The 20,113-nt window shown below is 43.2% G+C and overlaps 1 protein-coding gene across 2 annotated transcripts in view; it reads right to left on the bottom strand.

Moving 5' to 3' along the window:
- Positions 1-702: 702 nt before the first annotated feature.
- Positions 703-20,113, bottom strand: part of LOC307096988 (kalirin-like) — a gene marked incomplete at its 3' end in the record, with an annotated part of 122,212 nt that continues 102,801 nt past the window's right edge. For both annotated transcript variants that reach the window (XM_079766808.1, XM_079766807.1), the window contains exons 25-27: positions 5,828-6,028; positions 1,835-1,973; positions 703-1,248 (exon numbers count right to left, since the gene is read on the bottom strand). In XM_079766808.1, coding sequence (XP_079622934.1) covers positions 703-1,248; positions 1,835-1,973; positions 5,828-6,028 — 886 coding nt within the window. The remainder of the gene's footprint in view (positions 1,249-1,834; positions 1,974-5,827; positions 6,029-20,113) is intronic.

Consider the following 20,113-nt stretch of genomic DNA (forward strand, 5'->3'; position numbering starts at 1 on the left):
TGCAAAGGGGTAACTGCTTTCTCTTAATGCACAGGTTCTGGTAAAAGATTTCTATACAAGATGTATAAAATGCTCTAAAAAAAACTCGTCATCTAATTGTGCTTAGTCAAAACAATGTAATGCTTCGGTAGAGAAATCACTGTCCTAACTGGAGCACTCCAAGTTACTTATGATGATTTCATATATATCTCTATATTATAAAACTCTGAATTCGGAACAGGATATAGTTCACTGTATGTGTAGATGGATCCTATAAAGAAACTATATCTAAGGAATCTAAACCATACTAGTTGGCATACATGACATCTCTGTTAAACAGAACTTTCTGCTTAAAATTTCAGCCAAGGCAGAAACCTTTTACACTCACTACAGCGAGCTGAAGTTTTACCCAGTTACCCACTCTCTTTGGAACGCACAGTTAATATTCTGTATCAGCTCATATTCTTGTTATCCCTGCCCCTCTTGGTTATACTCTCTGTGACCGTCTCCTTCTTTGTCTCTTCTGAATGGCCTTCTGGAAAGCCCTGGATGTAGGGTGATTTTTTCTGCTGCTCAGACCCTGAATACCCACTGACGAGGGGCCCTCTCTCAATCCAGAGAACGGCATGGGGTGAAGTAATGAACAGAGTTAATTACAGCACATTCAGTCTTGCTTTGGTTCACACTGCGCTTCCATGTGAAACCTCCAGGGCGGGGACAGGGCTACGTCCCTTGGTTTACCCGGTTGACGATGTAGCTCTTGACGTTGGGAACGGGCCGCACGTCGTTCTGATGCTTGCGGCGTTCTATGAAGCCCGCCAGGCGGGAGGTGTCCAGGGGGATCTTGGAGTAGCTGCCGTTGTGGGGCTGCAGCCACGGGTGCTGCAGGCAGGTGGCCGCCGTGGGCCGCCTCCGGAAGTCTTCCTGGAGGATCACATTGATGAAATCTCTGGCGGCATTGCTCACGCCGCAGAAGTACTCGTGGGGGAAGCTGAAGTCCACCCGGCACACGTTGATACACGTCTCTTCTTTGCTCTCGTCCAGGAAGGGGGAGACCCCACTCAGCATGACGTACGTCAGAACCCCAATGCTCCAGATGTCGGTGCCCAGGGACACAGGGATGCCTTGGATCACTTCTGGGGCAGCAAACTCGGGGTTGCCCAGCAGGTGGTGGATGTGGAAGTGACCTGAGATCTGGACAGCATCCTCCAAGTCGATGAGCTTCACTCGAGGCACTGGAATCCGCAGGTCAATGAGCAGGTTTTCAGGCTGAGGAGACAGTTGCAAGGAGGCGGGGGAAAAGAGAAGGCAAGTTCAGCTCTCTGCTCGACTATCAGTAGGACTCCATTAGTTCCAGCACAGTTCTGCTATATTTTGGTAAAGCCTCTAGTGTATGGGACATTCCCTCTGCAAAGCACATAGGAGGCTTCAAACTAAGCTTAACTGGGGTTGGGAGGTACTTCAAAGAAGTCCTTTGACATGGAAAATCATGTTTTCATAGGTACCCCTTACTTCTGCAGCGAATCAAGTGAAGAATAATTTATTCATTTTGAAGAACAGGGGCTTTCTTGAGCACCATGGAAAAGCTGACATTTATTTGCTTCCTTCTATAAAGTTAGAAGTAGTGGTTAAAGCTTGCCTACCTTCTCTCACCCCAAATGTCCTTCTGGAAAACCCTGGATGTAGGGTGACTTTTTTTCGTGAACTCACGAAAACACATTTGTGTGAAAACCTCGTTTCTGTTTAATATTCATAAGGGTTCTAATCTAAGTAAATAAAAATGAATTGGAATTGACATCCCTCAAGGCAGGTTGGACTTGGTCACTTCCCTGCAAGGGTGACTGTTTCTTTTTACCTTGATGTCCAAATGGGCCACCCTGCAGTTGTGAAGGTACTGCAGCGCTTCCATGATGTCTCGGATGTAGAAAGCTACCTTCTCTTCCATCAGCTCATCATGATTCATAAGGTAGTCTAGGAGCCGGCCATCATCCATCCTGAAAGTAGGGAGGAAGAGGCAAAGGAAATATGTTTATCAAGAAATAACACACATACAAATCTGTAAGATCTTTCCTACCCCCTGTTATAGAGATCAAAAGGGTCATACAGGCATATTTTATCCAGAGCCCCGAGTTTAGTTAGTCAGAACTGAAACAAACAAATAAATAAGCAAACAAGTAAATAAAATTACAAATGTGGTGTGCTTCAGGAAAGACATCTGTATAACCTTGTTTAAGACACATTCTGTTTGGTTAACGTTTAAAATTGCTCACGGCTAAAAAGATCCAACTCAAAGGTCCTTTGAGAGGTTAGGTTGTAAAGTAGAGAAGTCTTCAGAGAGAGAGAGATTGAAAGCTCTCTCAGCAATATCTGATTACCTGGAACCTGGTGGCTACAAGCAGCCCACAGGCTTTTATTTGCTTCCTTCTACAAAGTCAGACGTAGTGGTTAGAGCTTGCCTACCTTCTCTCACCCCAAATGGCATTGTGAACTCACACACACAAAAAAACATTTAAATTGTGGCAGCCTAGTTTCTGTTTAATATTCACAAGGATTCTAATCTAAGTAAATAAATGAATTAGAATTGACATCCCTCAAGGATTTTTATTTGTCAAGTTTTAGTTGGGGAAAACCAGGAAGAAGGCCAAGTTTTTCTTTGGCATTCTTGATCCCCTTTTGAATCCTTTGCCTTTTAGCAACTTTTCAACCTTAAAAACTATGACTGAGAACAAGGTAGGAGGAGCCAGGCAGACCCTGATTTGAATCCTGATTCAGCCACTTGCAGGCTGGGAGCTTAGGGCAAGCCATTTAATTCTCTGTGTTATGGTTACTTCATCTTTAAAGTGGCAATAATAATAACAACCACAGCAATAATACCTACTTCGTTATGAGGAATGTGCAAGGACCAAGTGAGACAATGAGGCATGTACACATAATTGGCAGTAACAGTAAGTGCTCAATAAATGTCAACTACTTTCTTTTATTAAAAAATACGTTTTTATTGATTTTTAGAGAGACAGGAAGGAGAGAGAGAGCTAGAAAAATCCACCAACTGCCTCCAGCATACCCCCTACTGGGGATCGAGCTGAAACCAGAATCATACCGGCGACCTCTTGATGCTTGGGATGACATTCACCCACTGAGGCACTGGCCGGGCAATGTCACCTACTTTCAGGTACCTGTGCCCTCTTTAGCAAGGAGTGACCAGATGTCAGACAGTTATCCTCTAATGTGCACTGGGCTCTTAAAGGCACATCCCCAGGAAATGTCCAGGCAGATAAGCTTGAGTAAGGGTCAGAACTACTTTCAAGCACAGCTGAAATGCCTTTGGCCAAGTTTCCATTCTCCCCCAGCTTCTTCCTTCCTACAGGTCTCTTCTGCTCCCCTTGACAGGAGCAAAGGTTGGGACCAATGAAGACCTCCTTTACTTTCCTACCTCTGACCCTGACAGGTATGGGGTGGGCGTGGTGAGTATGGAATGAAGTCGTTTTGGGCTTGTGAGATGCATCCCCCTGGACTTCTTGGAACACTTAAGGGAGCAATTAACAGCAGCACTGCTCTGAGATCCGAAAGTCCAAGCCACCAAGTTCACACTTAGAGCAGATGCCCAGGCCTGCCATAGACTAGAGGATTGGGCAACTTAAGCAGACAACTAAAAAAGCTCTACCAGCCATTTGGACGGTCACAGAAAGGGAGACCCACAGTCACAGCATAACCAAGATTTAGCACAGGAACTGCCTCTCACCTCAAGTCCTACCAAGTACCTTTCTAGGTTGTCACAGTAACTCTCTCCCAAATATGCATGTACCTACTATATTGAAACCATTCATTTAGCTATTGGTCTTCCTCATTCAATGTATAACTCTTCAAGGTCAAGAACTACTTTTTTCATCTTTTTTTAAAATATATATAATTTTTTATTGATTTTTCAGAGAGAAAGGGAGAGAGATAGAGAGTTAGAAACATCGATCAGCTGCTTCCTGCAGGCCCCCCACTGGGGATGTGCCCGCAACCAAGGTACATGCCCTTGACCGGAATCGAACCTGGGACCCTTCAGTCCGCAGGCTGACGCTCTATCCACTGAGCCAAACCAGTTTTGGCATACTTTTTTCATCTTTGTTCTTTCCACCCCAATTCAGGTCTACACAGTGGTTGGCACATAGTGAGTACTCAGTACATGTTGATAAACTAGTTCAATTCAACCTTCATCTAGTTTAATTCCTGCAACATCTCTGAGAAGTGATGTTGAGACTTCACAGATGAAAACCCTGAGGTCCAGGAAGCCACATACACTGCCCCAAACACGGAGCTGGGATTAGAACTCAGTTTCTTCATTCCAAGGGCTCCTCTCTCCATTGCACCAAGAGCCTGGTGATTGACACCTTCCCTGGGATGGTGATCTGCAATCTGAAGGAGCAAAGGTTCTGGGTTGCTGTACCACCTTGGTATGCAAGTGATAATACCTTTTATTGGAAGCATAGGCAAGTATAACATGTCTCTTGTTAACGAAGATAATTCACTGTCCACAGAATTCACCTTTAAGTTAGGAAGCTCCCAAACAAACAGGTTAGGCTCAGAAAGGCTGTTTGTAAGTGTATTTGCTAAGTCCAAAGTGACAATCTACCAGCTACTACACAGCTGTGTAACTATCAAAAAAGAATTACCAATACTGTGTTGGTTTTGTCTCCTCTTGTTTCTTTTCAACCAAGTTACAAATTTAGCCTAAGATGTTTGCATTTGGGCTTTTCTTTATTCATCATAAATAAAGTTATGATCAGTTACTTCTTCACATACACATACAGCTACACCAACAATTTTCAACTTTTTTCATCTCATGGCACACATAAACTAATTACTAAAATTCTGCATAACACTAAAAATATATTTTTGCTCATCTGACAAAAAATACAGGTATAATTTTGATTCATTCACACTGGACAGCTACTGTTGTGTTGGCTGTTGTCAATTTTTTTATTTGACAATCTAAAGGAAAAGAGGTCGGTGCCCCTGACTAAATAGTCAGGTATTGCATGTTGTAAAATTCTTGCAGCACACGGGTTGAAAATCGCTGAGCTAGACTAAGAAGCACACAAGAGCAAGACTGAAATGACAGTTGTAAGTTGTAAGTGCAGGTGCTTCTCTGCTGAACAGAGGTTCTGTGGAGCCATACACAGCATTGGCCTTCGTGCCAATGTCTGTCTCCTCCCCAGGCCGGGTCTCATCAGCACCCATCTGATAACATTTCTATGAGGGCTCAGCACTGCTGGAAAGACTTTCTTTAGTCTCTGTAAAGTCTTTCTACAGCACAGAGCATGCTCTCTGTTCTTAGTTTGGGGTAGTGGTGAGGAGAATGGGACCTCACTACTTTATTTGATGTCTTCCGTGACCAAAATATATGGTTGCCTGAGTCCCTAGAAAATCTGGAATGAGTGGAACATTTTGAAGCTAAGGTTCCACCCTTGAAGGAATTTCTTGGATGGTAGACGGGATGTGATGGCAGTGGATTGATGCACAAACCTCCTCTCATTTCAACCCCACCCCTGTCGATAAGCCTATTGTCCGTCAGGTTTTTCTAAACTGACCGGCTCAAGAGTCCACAATAGAAAGAAAATGAAAACTGAGTGAGAGAGATGTGGGTTTAAGTCCCAGCTTTTCCAATTCCTACTTTTAAGGAGCTTCCTTATCCTTGATTTTCTAATATAAAAAATGGGAATAACATTTTTATAAACTGGAGGGCAGAGTGCATGTGACACAGAACACTTTGTCAACTAAGACACTGTATTAAAGATAACTGCCAGTAAATAACCCAAACAGCTGGGGACCACCTTAGAGAGACGACACCTGTACTTACAGTTCCAAAATCAGGATGTAGGACGTGGGAGACTCATAGGTGTCGTGGAGAGTGATGTACTGTGGGTGCTGCAGGTGCTGGAGTAGGGCAGCCTCATGGGCAGCCTGCTCCTTCTTCTTCATTTTTTTGCTGACGAATTTCACAGCAACATCTTTGCGGGTAGCTTTGTGGATGCACTTCTTCACTATGGAGAAACGGCCTCTGTAAAACAGAAGGGAGAAAGCATTTTGTCAAGATTCATTAGTCAACTGGGCATTATCTTATTCAAGGAAGTGTGACGTTTTCACTGAAGTGGTCAGATAGTAACATTTTATTAGGGATTCTGTTTTCCTATACAGTGGCCGCCCTGACCCCTTATCCAGGGGAATACATTCCAACACTCTCAGGGGATGCTGAAACTGCAGACCCTACTGAACCCTACATATACCATGTTTTTCCTATACATACTTACCTTTTTTACGTAAAGGAAGCACTTTATGGCTTCTCTTTGGTGTGTCTGAATTGCTAGCATCACTACTTTTGAGCTTTGGGGCTATTATTAAGTAAAATAAGGGTTACTTGAACACAAACACTGTGATACCACAATAGTTGATCTGATAACCGAGATAATTACCAAGGACCTGGTGCCCACAAAGTAACACTCGTCTTCCCCCAAGTGGGACACAGGCCCCGCCACCACCCTGAAGGGAGCGTACACAGCGTGGAGATGCCGGACAAAGGGGTGATTCATGTAATGGGAGGGATGGATGGGATGGTGGGAGATCTCATCAAGCTACTCTAAACAGGGCATAATTTAAAACTTATAAATTATTTCTTTCTGGAATTTTCCATTTGATATTTTCAGACCACAGTTGACTATGGGTAAATGAAACTGTGGAAAGTGAAACCATGGATAAGGGGGGACTACTGTATTTTTAATTATAATGTTGTCATTCAGAAACACCATTTTTCCTTCCTTAGCATTTTAGGTTTCTTTGAGATGCAAAAATATTTTTCCATCATTTTGAACATCAACTACAGGTCCAGTTTTCTTTTCTAAACAGCATATCTATATATACAAAAGGCTAACATGCTAAGTGTCCAACTGTCTGTCTGGTCACTATGACGCGCACTGACCACCAGGGGACAGACGCTCAATGCAGGAGCTGCCGTGACACGCACTGGCCATTTACAGAGAAATAGCATCGTGGACCTAGTGCCCACAAAGCAACACTCGTCTTCCCCCAAGTGGGACACAGGCCCCACCACCACCCTGAAGCAACACCTCACCAAATCGCAGCCGACGCTGCTGAGACCCCATGGCACAAAATGCAGCCCACAGCCCAGCCCAGCCCCGAAACAGTCGCTGTGGGTGCCAGGTAATGACATCACATAGCAATGCCCAGCTTCCTCTCCCTAGCGACTAGTCTCCTTGGAGTTTCTTCAGCCCAGGAACATGACTTGCTTTATAGCCAGGTGGAGACATTTCACACTTTAAACAAATGTCTGTGAAGCATTTCCCGTGCCTCATCTCATTTGATCCTCACAGAAGTCCTGGAGTAGGTACATAGGAGACTTAGTGGAATCCTATTTTATTTTCATTAGCTGGAAAATGGAGATTTAGAAAGCTTGACCTGACTGAAAAGAAGTAAGAAATGGTGGACCTTGAAAATGACTTCAGGCTTTCTTACTGTGCTGAATATAGTCAAACACTGCTGCAGTTGAGTATTTTACCCTTTGTTCTCCCTGTGTGATCTACAATAATAATCTGCTTCGTGTTGATATTTACTGCTGTGTTGCTGACAATTACCTGAAAGAGAAGTTGGGGTGATTCACTGGGCTGGAAAAAGTTTAGTTAAATCAGAAAGCAGGTCTAATTAAGCAAGTTTATCTATAATAATAAATGCATAATATGCTAATTAGACCAGACAGTCAAACAACCTTCTAGATGTCATTTCAGACATCATTCTGAAGTCCTTCCAGATGAAGCCATGGTGGCGGGGGCTGAGGGAAAGGTGGTTAGGAGTGATGAGGCAGGCAGGCGAGCAGTTAGGGGCGATCAGGCAGGCAGGCAAGTGGTTAGGGGCAACCAGGCAGGCAGGCAGAGGCAGTTAGGGGCGATCAGGCAATCAGGTAGAGTGGTTAGGAGCCACCGGTCCCAGATTGCGAAAGGGATGTCTGACTGCCAGTTTAGGCCTGCGGGATTGGGCCTAAACCAGCAGTCGGACATCCCCCGAGGAGTCCTGGATAGCGAGAGGGTGCAGGCCAGGCTGAGGGATGCCCCCCCCCGATGCACAAATTTTGTGCACCAGGCTTCTAATATATATATATAAAGCTCTTGCTGGCACCAATCTCATGCATGTGTTTCGATCTGTCATTGTCGATCCTGAATTTGGTTGACACGGTCAGTATAGAGAAAGGGCGAATAGCGATATTAAAATATTTATTCTAATTCATTTCCTTTCAATGTGCACAAATCTGTGCACCGGGCCTCTAGTATTTCTATAAAATATAATGATAACAACAGTAACAATTTTAAAAGAGGAATTCTACTTTTAATCATTTAAAAAATATTTTAAAGAGGCTATTTTTAATTTAATTTTATATTTATTATTTTAAGGGAAATTTCTAATATACACAACAATAGAAAGGACACTATAATAGACATTCTATGCACCTAGTAGCCCACTTCAACAATTATCAACATTTTGCCAACCTTATTTCATCTATTCATTTCCTGCCTTCTGCTTTTTTTTAAGTGTTTTTAAGCAGAATTCATATAACATGTTATTTCACTCATTAATACTTCAGTTTGCATCTTTAATTGACAAAGACATTTAACAAGTATATGCCACCCTCTATTTTTACATCTACCAAAATTAACCACCACTAAAAGAAAGGAAATGTTCCCAGGCGCAGCTGTAGCCCTATGGAGGGTAGTAAGAGAATGAAACAGAAGGAGGGGGGTGATCAGCAATGGAAGCAAAGAAAGAGAGGGTCAAAGAGGTGAGAAGCCAGTGCCATCAAGGCCTGTCCATGAGGTGCCCTAACACGTCAATAGAGTGAATGGTCTGAAGATCAGTTCATTCCCTTAGCTGAAACGAATACCTCTGACACCATGACCATGACCAAGACTGTCCAACTGACTCCTTGACCTGGCTCTGTGCTCACCAAGCAACTTTCTGACAATAATTGTGGGGGTTTTGTTTGTTTGTTTGTTTGTTTTTTGCTATAGATTTTCCCCAAAAAGAGAATGTGCTAATCAATAAAACAAGTATCAGGCAAATATTAATTAAATGCCTATTACATGCCAGACACCATTCTTGGCCCAGTGAACAAGTATTTGGTCAAACTGAAAGTTTTATTTTACATCATATATTAACACATTTGTCATTCTGTGAGTTTGAGTATGATAAGGCAGTCCTTCCAGAGGACCTTGAGTGCTGAGGACAGACCACCTGATTTTGTGGCGATGTCGAAGAACTGCTGCCTTCATTTTTGTTTGTGTTGGTGAAAGTTATGCATCCCCATGTTTACAGTCATTTAGCTTTACAAGGTTTGCTATTAAAAACAATAGTGTCCCATCATTCCACCATCTCCATTTGTCCTCCCCTAGAGGCAGTTTAATATATTTTAGCTGTTTAGATATTTGCTTCTGTGATTCTAAATATAGTATGTTTTGAGTGACTATTTACTTTTTTCAGTATTAGTTATTATCTGCTGACATCCCACTGTTTCCTCCCTCTGTCTCCACCCCACAGCCACTTTCCCCATCCCCTGTTTCCCAACAGAATTATATTGTTATCAATGTTTAGTATTTACATTCCTGGAACTACATCAGTGCTATTCACAAGTGAACGTCTAGTAAACTATGCATATATTTCCTTTTTACAGTAGAATGCATCCTTCAATCAGTTCCAACAGATTGCATGGGAAATAAGTTGAGACATGTGTATCTCAAATGTGCTTATTACCTACATACTTGATTGCTAGTTTAGCTGAATAATTCCAGGTGGAAAAGAATTCATTTACAATTTTGAAGCAATTATTCCATTGCCTTCTAACTTCTACTATAATGGATGATGTTAACTGTTGCCTGAGGCTAAAGCAAACAGCAGTTAGCATATTAATGCAAAAATACCTGTTGGGAGACCAATGGACTTTGATATTCAGCAGGGTTGAAAATCAGCATAATATTGCCCTGCTGTGGGCTCAATGGCTCAAGGCAATGTCCTAACCTGATAATCCTTATACTGTTTACCAAACTTTACCTTTGATCTGCCTGTATGCATTGTTAAAGGACAAATACGTATTTAAGTAAATAAAAAGCAGACTGGCCAGAAGTCGGGGTGTCTCTTCAAGAAAGAGACTCCACCTAGCCCCACCCCTTAATAATTCATATTTTTGTCTAGTGTTTTCATTTGTGTGTTGGTCCCTCCTTCATATCCTGAACCTAGCCGTCCAGGTCTTGGCAATTAGCTCCTTGAACAGGTACTGGGGGAGAAGATTTGCCTGAGCAAAATACAAAGTGAAAAAGGAAAAGTGGAAATTCACTGGAAAGGTGGGAAGTTCACCACGCACAGAGCCCGTGCCAGCTTCAGAGTTGCGACTGTAAGTGGACGGGGATGTTTTTAATCAGCCAGGTTATAATGGGGCAGAATTCGAGTAAAGGAGAAAAATATTATTGTAGACTTTTGGCTTGCATGCTCAAGGATAAAGGAATTAAGGTGTCAGAAGGTACTCTATTACAGTTTTTGCATATGATTTTGGAACATAATCCCTGGTTTCCTGACGAGGGTACCTTAGATGTTGAAGGTTGAGGAAGAGTAGGTCAGAATTTGAAAATAGCTCATCAGCAGGGGAAAAATTTGCCCTCAAATAGTTTCTCTTTGTGGAGCATGGTATTTCATTTGCTAGAATCTTTTAGAGAGGCAAAAGAGGATAAACCTCCTCCCCTTGCACACTCCGCTCCTAAAGAGGAGCAGAAAGAAAAAATGGAGGGATGACCTTCATGTCCCCCTCCACCTCCGCATCATGATCTTGAAATATTTAATTCACCACTAATAGAATCAACTGTGCAAAGAGCTATCCGAGAGGGATTAAAGGTCATGACGGTGGAGGAGAGACTTGCTTTTCCTATTATACAGGTAGCTAATCCACATTACCTAAATCAAATAATAAGACAGCATGACAAATTTGACTTTAAGATGATAAAGGCCTTGTGTGAGAGTGTAGTACAAAATGGTCCTACCGCTCCATTTACTGGAGAAATTATGACTAACATTTCTGAAGCATACCTACCTCCTTTCGATTGGTATTCTTTGGCCTGTGCAGCCCTGGATGGAGGAGATTATTTGTTATGGAAGGGAAAATTTTTAGAGAGATGTCAAGAGCAGGCTCATGCTAATCAAGGGCAGAATGTTCAAATAATTTTTGAGATGTTAGCAGGACAAGGACAATACAGTGACTTGCAGAATCAGCTACAGTATGTGCAATAAGCTTATGAGCAGATTAGACTTTGTGGAAGAAAAGCCTGGTGGACTTTACCAGCAAAAGGGGATCCTGAGGGAGCTTTTAGTGAGTGTATGCAGGGACTTTTGTGGCTCACCTCTCTTGAGCAGTGAGACAACAAATACAACATGAAACAGCAGGAGACATTTTAATTCAGCAATTAGCCTATGAAAATGCCAATGCTGATTGTAAGAAATGTCTGACGCCTCTAAGAAAAAATGGTACCATTACAGAAATGATTTGAGTATGTCAGGATGTGGGATCAGGCATTTTTCAAGCAAACTTACTAGCTGCCACTGTAATGGCAGGGAGTAAAAAATGTTTTAATTGTGGAAAGCCAGGACATTTCAAAAAGGAGTGTAGGCAACCAAAAAGGACTCAGGGTGGAGCCCAAGGAAAAGACGTGAGCGGAATCGCCTCCTGATTCAAACAACGCAGATCCAACCTCTTTATGTCCTAGATGTCAAAAAGGAAATCATTGGGCTAGTCAATGTAGATCTAAATTTCATAGAAATGGGCAGCCGTTAAATTGAGACATAGGGAATGACCAACCGCAGGGAATCGGCCAGAGGGGCTTCCCCTAGCCCCGTCAACAACAGGGGGTTCATGCCCTGCGAGGCCCACAGTGGATTCCCTCATCCGAGCCACTTCAGGGAGCGCAGGCCTGGATCTCAACAGCACAGTAGCAGTCACTCTGACTCCTGATATGGCTTGGCAAGCTGTTCCTACAGGAACTTGGGTGCCTGTGCCACCGGGAACATTAGGATTAGTTTTAGGAAGAAGTGGAAACACTCTGAAAGGACTAACTGTTTTGCCTGGAGTCATAGATTCAGACTGAGGGAGAAATCAAGGTAATACTAGAATGCAAACATATGCAAATTACTCCAGGACAAAGGATTGCGCAGCTCCTACTTTTTTACCTTATATTCAGCAGGGTGAAGCTATAAATAGGAAAAGAGGAACGCAAGGATTTGGAAGCTCAGGTATCTATTGGGTACATGAGATTAGTAAAACCCATCCTATGATTAATTTAAGAATAGAGGGAAAACTGTTTAAGGGTTTAGTAGACACTGGAGCAGATGTCAGTGTTATTAGTAAAGAATTCTGGCCTCCAAGTTGGTCCATGGTAGAAGATATGGGCTCTATTATGGGGGTTGGAGTTCCTGATAATACCCAATGTAGTGCTGCAGTGTTAAAGTGGCAAGGTGAGGAAGGACAAACAGGATGGTTTCAGCCGTACATAGTCTCTGGAATTGCAGTCAACTTATGGGGCCGGAATGTTTTAGAAGGTTTATAAGCTTGTATTATTATTGGCAAGGGACAGCAGTTATAACTCATACTAGAGGCCTGGTGCACGAAATTCATGCACGGGGGGGGGGTCCCCTCAGCCCAGCCTGCACCCTCCCCAATCCGGAACCCTTCGGGGGACATCCCTCTCACAATCCAGGACCACTGGCTTCTAACTGCTCACCTGCCAGCCTGCCTGATCACCCCTAACTGCCCCCCTCTGCTGGCCTGGTCACCCCCAACTGCCCCCCCTGCCAGCATAGTCACCCCCAACTGCCCCCCACCAGCCTGGTCACCCCCAACTGCCCCCGCCCCCCTCAGGCCTGGTTGCCCCACACAGCCTGCTGCTCGGTCATTTGGTTGCCCCTCACCTACCCCCCTGCCGGCCTGGTTGCCTCACACAGCCTGCGGCTCAGTCGTTTGGTTGCCCCTCACTAACCCCCTGCTGGCCTGGTCACCCCAACTGCCCCCCCTACTGGCGTAGTTGCCCCCAACTGATCCCCCCTCCCACTGGCCTGGTTGCCCCTAACTGCCCCCCACCAGCCTGGTCACCCCTTACTGCACCCACCCCCTGCCTGCATGGTCGCCCCCAACTGCCCCACCCTGCCAGCCTGGTCGCCCCTCACTGCTCCCCCTGCCAGTCTGGTCACCCTCAACTGCACCCCTCCCCCATGGGCCTGGTCTCCCCACACAGCCTGCTGCTCGGTCGTTTGGTCACCCCTCACTAACCCCCGTGTTGGCCTGGTTGCCCTACGCAGCCTGCTGCTCAGACGTTTGGTCGCCCCTCACTGATCCCCCTTGCTGGCCTGGTTGCCCCATGCAGCCTGCTGCTCAGTCATTTGGTCACCCCTCACTGCCGCCCCCCTCCTCCCAGCCAGCCTGGTCCCCCCACACAGCCTGTTCAGTCGTCCGTTCAGTTGTTTTGGATGTGATGGTCGCTTAGCCTTTTATATATATATAGATGGAATATCAATCTGGTCAAGACTTAGGAAAAAATAATCAGGAAATTAAAGAATCCATTCAAGCCAAAGGAAACCCAGGAAGACGAGGATTAGGATATCAAACTTTTTAGGAATGGTCACTGCTCAGTCTCTTTGCCCCCATGCTGATCCTATACAATGGAAAGATGATAGACCTATATGGGTGGATCAGTAGCCATTAACCTAGGAGAAATTAGGTCATATTCATGAATTAATAAGGAACAAGTAGAGGCTGGCCACATAGAGCCTACCAATAATCGTTGGAGTACTCCTATATTGACAATACCTAAGAAGGCATCAGGAAAGTGGTGATTATTATATGATCTAAGAGCAGTTGATGCTACTGTGCATACCATGGGAGTTTTATATCCTGGACTCCCAGTGTCTTCACAAATACCTCTAGATTGGTCTCTTATTGTAGTAGATCTCAAGAATAGTTTTTTCACCATTCCCTTGGCACCTCAAGATAAACAAAGATTTGCCTTTTCAGTGCCATCTATTAATAATATAGAGCCTATGAAAAGATATCAATGGAAAGTTTTATCTCAAGGAATGGCCAATAGCCCCACCTTGTGTTAAAAATATGTAGTAGCTCAAGCTATTCAACCTTTAAGGGACAAATATTCCCAACATTATATTATCCATTACATGGATGACTTGCTCTTAGCGAGTCCACGGGAAGAGCAGACTTTAGCAATGTTTTCCCAATTAGAAAAGGAACTCCCTAAATGGGGCTTAATGATTGCTCCAGAAAAGGTACAGAGAGAAACACCCTTCAAATATCTAGGAACCATAATTGAAAACCATTGTATTAGGCCTCAAAATGTAGAAATATGAAAAGATTGCCTTAAGACCTTAAATGACTTTCAAAAATTATTAGGGGGCATTAATTGGTTAAGACCTTATCTAAAAATCTCTATGGGAGAAATGACAAATTTATTCAATATACTTAGGGGTGTCTCTAATCTTTCCTCACCCCAAACATTAACAGATGAAGGTAGGAAGGAGTTACTAAGAATTGAGCAGGCAATTTCCTCAGCCCAAGTAGCATGGGTACAGCTTGCATTACCTTTATTAGGACAGATTAATCCTACTGCAAAAAGTCCCACTGGAGTTATTTTCCAAAATAGGAACTCTCCAACTATTATTGAGTGGGTCCACCTAGGGCATCAATCCTCTAAAACTGTGGTTACATATATAGAACTCATGGCTCAATTAATATCTCAACTCAGAAAGTGCTACAGGCAGCTTAGAGGAGAAGAACCCCAATGCATATATCTTCCCCTCACTGGAAAGCAGTTAGAAATGTTATTTCAAACTGATTTAAATTGGCAAATTGGGCTAAGTGGATATTCAGGGGAACTTAGTTGCCAGTTACTAAAAAACAAACTACTACAATTTTTATATTACACCCCTATTATTATACCAAAAAATAGTAGGCAGGAACCTATTCCTGGAGCATTAACTGTTTCTACTGATGGTTCATCTAATGGTAAAGCTGCTTATCATACAATGGACTCAGACTGAGTCATCCAGACAAGTCATACTTCTGTGCAAATAATTGAATTAGAAGCTATCAAGGTTGCATTGCAGGATTTCCAAGAGCCTCTTAATATTATTTCTGATTCTGCCTATTCTGCTGGCCTGGTAAACAGAATTGAGACTGCTTGATTAAAATGGCTCAGTGACCAAAGTCTATTTATATTATTTAAACAGGTACAGCAAATTGTACAGCAAAGACAATATCTCTTTTATATTACCGATATCAGGGCTCATACCACCCTGCCTGGTCCTTTAACAAAAGGAAATGCATATGCTGATCAATTGGTCGCTTTATTAAAACAGCTTTTACATCAGCCTGCCAAAACGTTGTCTAAACAATTCTGAATCACTCAGATTATCAAGGAATGTCCCACTTGCATGTTACATCTGCCTCAAGGGCCTAATACAGGAATTAACACTTGAGGATTAATAAGGGACCATATCTGACAAATGGTCCTATACTTCTTTAGGATGCCTTGGGGCATTGCAAGTCTCTGTAGACACTTTTTCAAAGATCCTATGGGCCACTGTATCTACAGGAGAAATGGCAAAACAGGTCATTAATCATTGCCTAGTTGCTTTGCCATCATGGGAATTCCAAAAATTATTAAAATTGATAATGTACCCGCATACACAAGCTGTAATTTCCAGCAATTTTGCAAAAAATGGAAAATTCAGCACATTACGGGAATACCATACAATTCCCAAGGACAGGCAATTATAGAATGCAAACATCAGCAGCTAGAATCCCAACCTGAAAAACAAAAAGGTGGAATAGTGGTGTTGGCAAAATTTCCTGTAGGTAGGCTATACCAAGCCTTAATTACTTCAAATTTTTTCACTTGTAATGCTGATGGAAAGACACCTATGGAATTACACTGGTGTCAGAATAAACCAAAGGAAAATGGTTTGGTTAAATGGAAAGATCCTGAGTTGGTTTATGGAAGTGTCCCGACTCCTTGTTAACATTTGGTCAAGGATATGCTTGTGTATTTCCAGAAAACTCCTCCAAGCCCATGTGGATTCCTACAAGGAACATTAAACTTCAACATGGATCTGAGAGAGGATCTGACCAGACTAATGAGGACCTTGCACCTGGAGCCTCATCCTGATTCTGTGGCTGCAGACAGACAACTACTCCAGCCCAAAAAAACACTAGCCCCAGGCAACACGCTGAAGATAAGGAATGGGAGGAGAATGAGACAGATGAGAAACAGTCCGGAGATGGCCTGGAGGATGGTGCAGAAGACAGTCCAGAAAGCTGAGCAAATTTGTTAGGAGACAAAAACCCAAGAACACCTGAGAATGTTTTTCCTGCCATTGTCATGCTAGCAGCCATCAGTTGTAAGGTAATACTACCAGGGGCAAATGGGGAAGTATATTGGACTTATGTTCCTGACTCTCCACAGGTGAGACCCCTTACTTGGGCTGATCCCCTGTCTAGTATAGTCACCAATAATACCAAGCACCATGGTCATCCAGGGGGACCACAGGTGGGACAAGGAAGTATCTGGGCGAAATATAATTACACAGGTGTTGCCACCCAACTTCCCTTTTGTATGACACAGAATCCAACTACTGCTCCTTTGTGTGTAGAATTAAAGAAGGGTTTCTGGTTAGCATGGACACCAAAGGAGAGGGAAACAAAAGCCCAAATACATCTACTATCACTAATTGCTCCTGGGAGAGGTATAGAAAATGTAACATTACTAAGTCATCCCCCAGCTAAGCCATTATGTAAAAAGTTTTATGAATGGCATCCCACAGGGGAAGAAATCGATTGGCAAGACTGTTACAGTGACCACCCCACCAGCAGTAAGCTTAGTAACAGTTTTTCCTTTGTGGATTGGAGCCTCTATGGGTCTGCATATAGTAACAATTGCATCCTAACGTGGAAGGGGACCCCATCCTATCTATATGTTGAATCTAATCACTCCATCTCATGGCATGGAGGAGGATTTGTTGGATCTCAATTACAACATGATAATTGGCCCCTACAAAGCATGCAATGGAAATTAGCTGCTGCATTTGCACCTATAAAATGGTATAGTTTTAACTATAGCTTAAATAACTCTATTCATACCTTATGGGGAACTCCCAATAAGACAATATTTGCCACTGCTTGTGTATTTGATCCTTTTGTACTTCTTTCAGGCCCCATCCAGGTGTGCCTTAATACAATGAGCCATTTGTATGAGGTGTCATGCACAGGCTGCACACTATCCCTTTGTATTAATTCTACATTCCAAAAAGATTCCCTGATGATTTTAAAACAACCTGCTTTCACTTGGGTTCCTACTGACCTAACCAAGCCTTGGAAATCTCATCAAACCTACCAACTGTTACATGACCTGGTAAAAATCTTAAAACGACAAAAAAGATTTCTTTGGAATGTTAATTGCAGGACTCTTTGCTCTAGTAGTGTTGCTTACTTCTGTAGGAATTGCTGCTTCATCCATGGTACAAACTGTTCAAACTTCTCAGTTTATACAAGTTAAGGAAAATGTAACTAAGACCTTGTCCATAGAAAAAAGAATTGACAGCTAATTTGAAATAGAATTATTGGCACTAAAATCTACAGTTCTATGGATGGGTGATAAAATCCATAGCTTAGAGCTATGAATGTCCTTACAGTGTCATTATAATTTTTTCCAGATTTGTGTTACCCCCTTTCCCTACACCCTTGGGAATCAATAAAAAAGCACCTTCTTGGTGCTTGGGGTAAAGGTAACACAACATTTGATATTTTAGAATTACAGCAGCATATTGTACAATTGTCTCAGGCTAACTTACAAACAAGTTCCTTAGATGCCTGGCAGCAATTTAAAAAGGACATGAAATAATTTAATCCCTTTTACTGGATCTCCCTCCATTTGCCTCTTAGTATAATCACTATTGTCTGTCTCATTCTTGTTCTTATATGTTTAATTCTAGTCTGCAGATGCGAAAAGAAAAGTCTTAAAAGGACTCGAGCCCTGCAGACAACATACACCTTTCAAGATTTATTATGAAAACTAAAAGGGGGAAATGCTGGAGGCTAAAGCAAACAGCAATTAGCATATTAATGCAAAAAGACCTGTTGGAAGGCCAATAGACTTTGATATTCAGCAGGGCTGAAAATCAGCATAATATTGTCCTGCTGTGGGCTCAGTGGTTCAAGGCAATTTCCTAACCTGATAATCCTTATGCTGTTTACCAAACCTTACCTTTGATCTACCTGAATGCATTGCTAAAGGGAAAATGTGTATTCAAGTAAATAAAAAGTGGAATGGCCAGAAGTCAGGGTGTCTCTTCAAGAAAGAGACTCCACTTGGCCCCCACCCCTTAATAATTCATATTTTTGTCTAGTGTTTTCATTTGTGCATTAGCCCCTTATTTCAGATCCTGAACCTAACCATGCAGGTCGCAGCAAACTGTCAATGTCCAGAGCATTATAATCCCTAATCCTTTCTATATGTCCCTGATAAAGGCATTTAGCCCTCTCCTCATTGAGATTTCCCTCATATTCTTTGGCTCCTGTGGACCCCTTTGTGTGGTTCCTCTGGCCAAAAAGATGGGACTCCCTGAGTTTTAGCTTCCTGCATCATCAGAGAGCTCTGCATGAGTGCCCTTGGGGTAAAGCAGTGAGAGAAAGAAGTGTGTGTGTGGGATGTGACAGGGCAATTTCCCTGTGCTCCTCAGCTCAAAGGAACCCCTCTTCCTGTCTTTTGGCCAGAAAGGCAGTTTTCTCTTGGGAGTATTTCCTCGCTGAGCATGCTGCATAGTGTCCTGATTTGGCTCACCTGTGGGGCAAAGGAGAAAAGAACAAACAAATAGAAAACTGACAGCCACTGCCCTTGTCTTTTGTCAAGTGTTGACTTTCCCAATTTGCCTGTGTGTGTGTGTGTGTGTGTGTGTGTGTGTGTGTGTGTGTGTATTTTTCCAGAATTCTCAAATAGTTGCTTTTTTGTATATTTTCCCAGGGATTCTGGTTGTGATTCAGTGGGAGAGAAAGGCTACAATAGCTTCCTCCATCTAGGCTCATTGTAAGAACTGGGACTAAAGAGCTATTTGAAAGCTCTGAGTGTGGGTAAGAGCTAGGTCCTCAGCACCCAGCGTGCACACAGTCTCCTCACCGCCTGGCTGGAGTAGGGCTCTGCCCTCCCTGAGAACAGACGCTGCCTGCTCTGCTGTCACCAGAGAACAAGCCTCTAGCCTCCCGTCGGTGGAGGAGGACAATCACACAGCAGCCTGACGCTGGGAGGAGACTGGAGCCACAGCTTTTCCTCACACAGAGTTCAGCCAATCCTTCCAACCTTAGCGTCCTCTTTACACCTGTTTCCAGAGGTTTTGGGTGCTGCCGGTACCCTAGCCTCTGGGGAACTCCGCTGTAAGTAACAAGGGCTCCCACTTGACCCCACGACTGACTTGGACTGAGTTTTCTCAGGTTTCCCAGGTCATTTGCCATCCTCTCCACCTGTTTTTCTGCTTCTAATAGTTTATTGTTGTTATCGCTTCTTCTAACGTCCTTGTCCTTATGTGCCTGCTTTAAAAATCGTTTTACAATAGATTTAGTGAAGTCTTAGGAGGGAGTGAAAGGGTAGCCTGGTACTGCAACCCTTAAGCCACGAGTTTGACATGCTTGCACCAGTCAGCATTCCCAGGGGATAACTCTCTGGCTTCCTTCAACTGCACTGGGGCCTATATAGCTTATTTCCGGTTAATATGCCATGCTCAGGTGCTCCTTGCTTCTGTGGATAGGCTATAGGAGTGAAGCTACTTAATTTTGCACCATGATTTTTATAATATTTAGTTACCAAAGAGCGATTTTTAAAAAGCTAGTCATGTGTGCTTAGAATTCTAGGTGTAGATGTGATGGAGAAAGTGGGCTCACGTCTATGGCCCTGGCACATATATCTTTCATGTGTCTCGTGTGTCTACATGTTTTATTTCATTCTAGTAACATACAGCATGTTTAAAAGATCTTCTGGGAATATGAGGACTCTCC

The sequence above is a fragment of the Cnephaeus nilssonii genome (genome assembly GCF_951640355.1).
Source record: "Cnephaeus nilssonii genome assembly, chromosome: 3".
Classification (NCBI taxonomy): Eukaryota; Metazoa; Chordata; class Mammalia; order Chiroptera; family Vespertilionidae; genus Cnephaeus; species Cnephaeus nilssonii.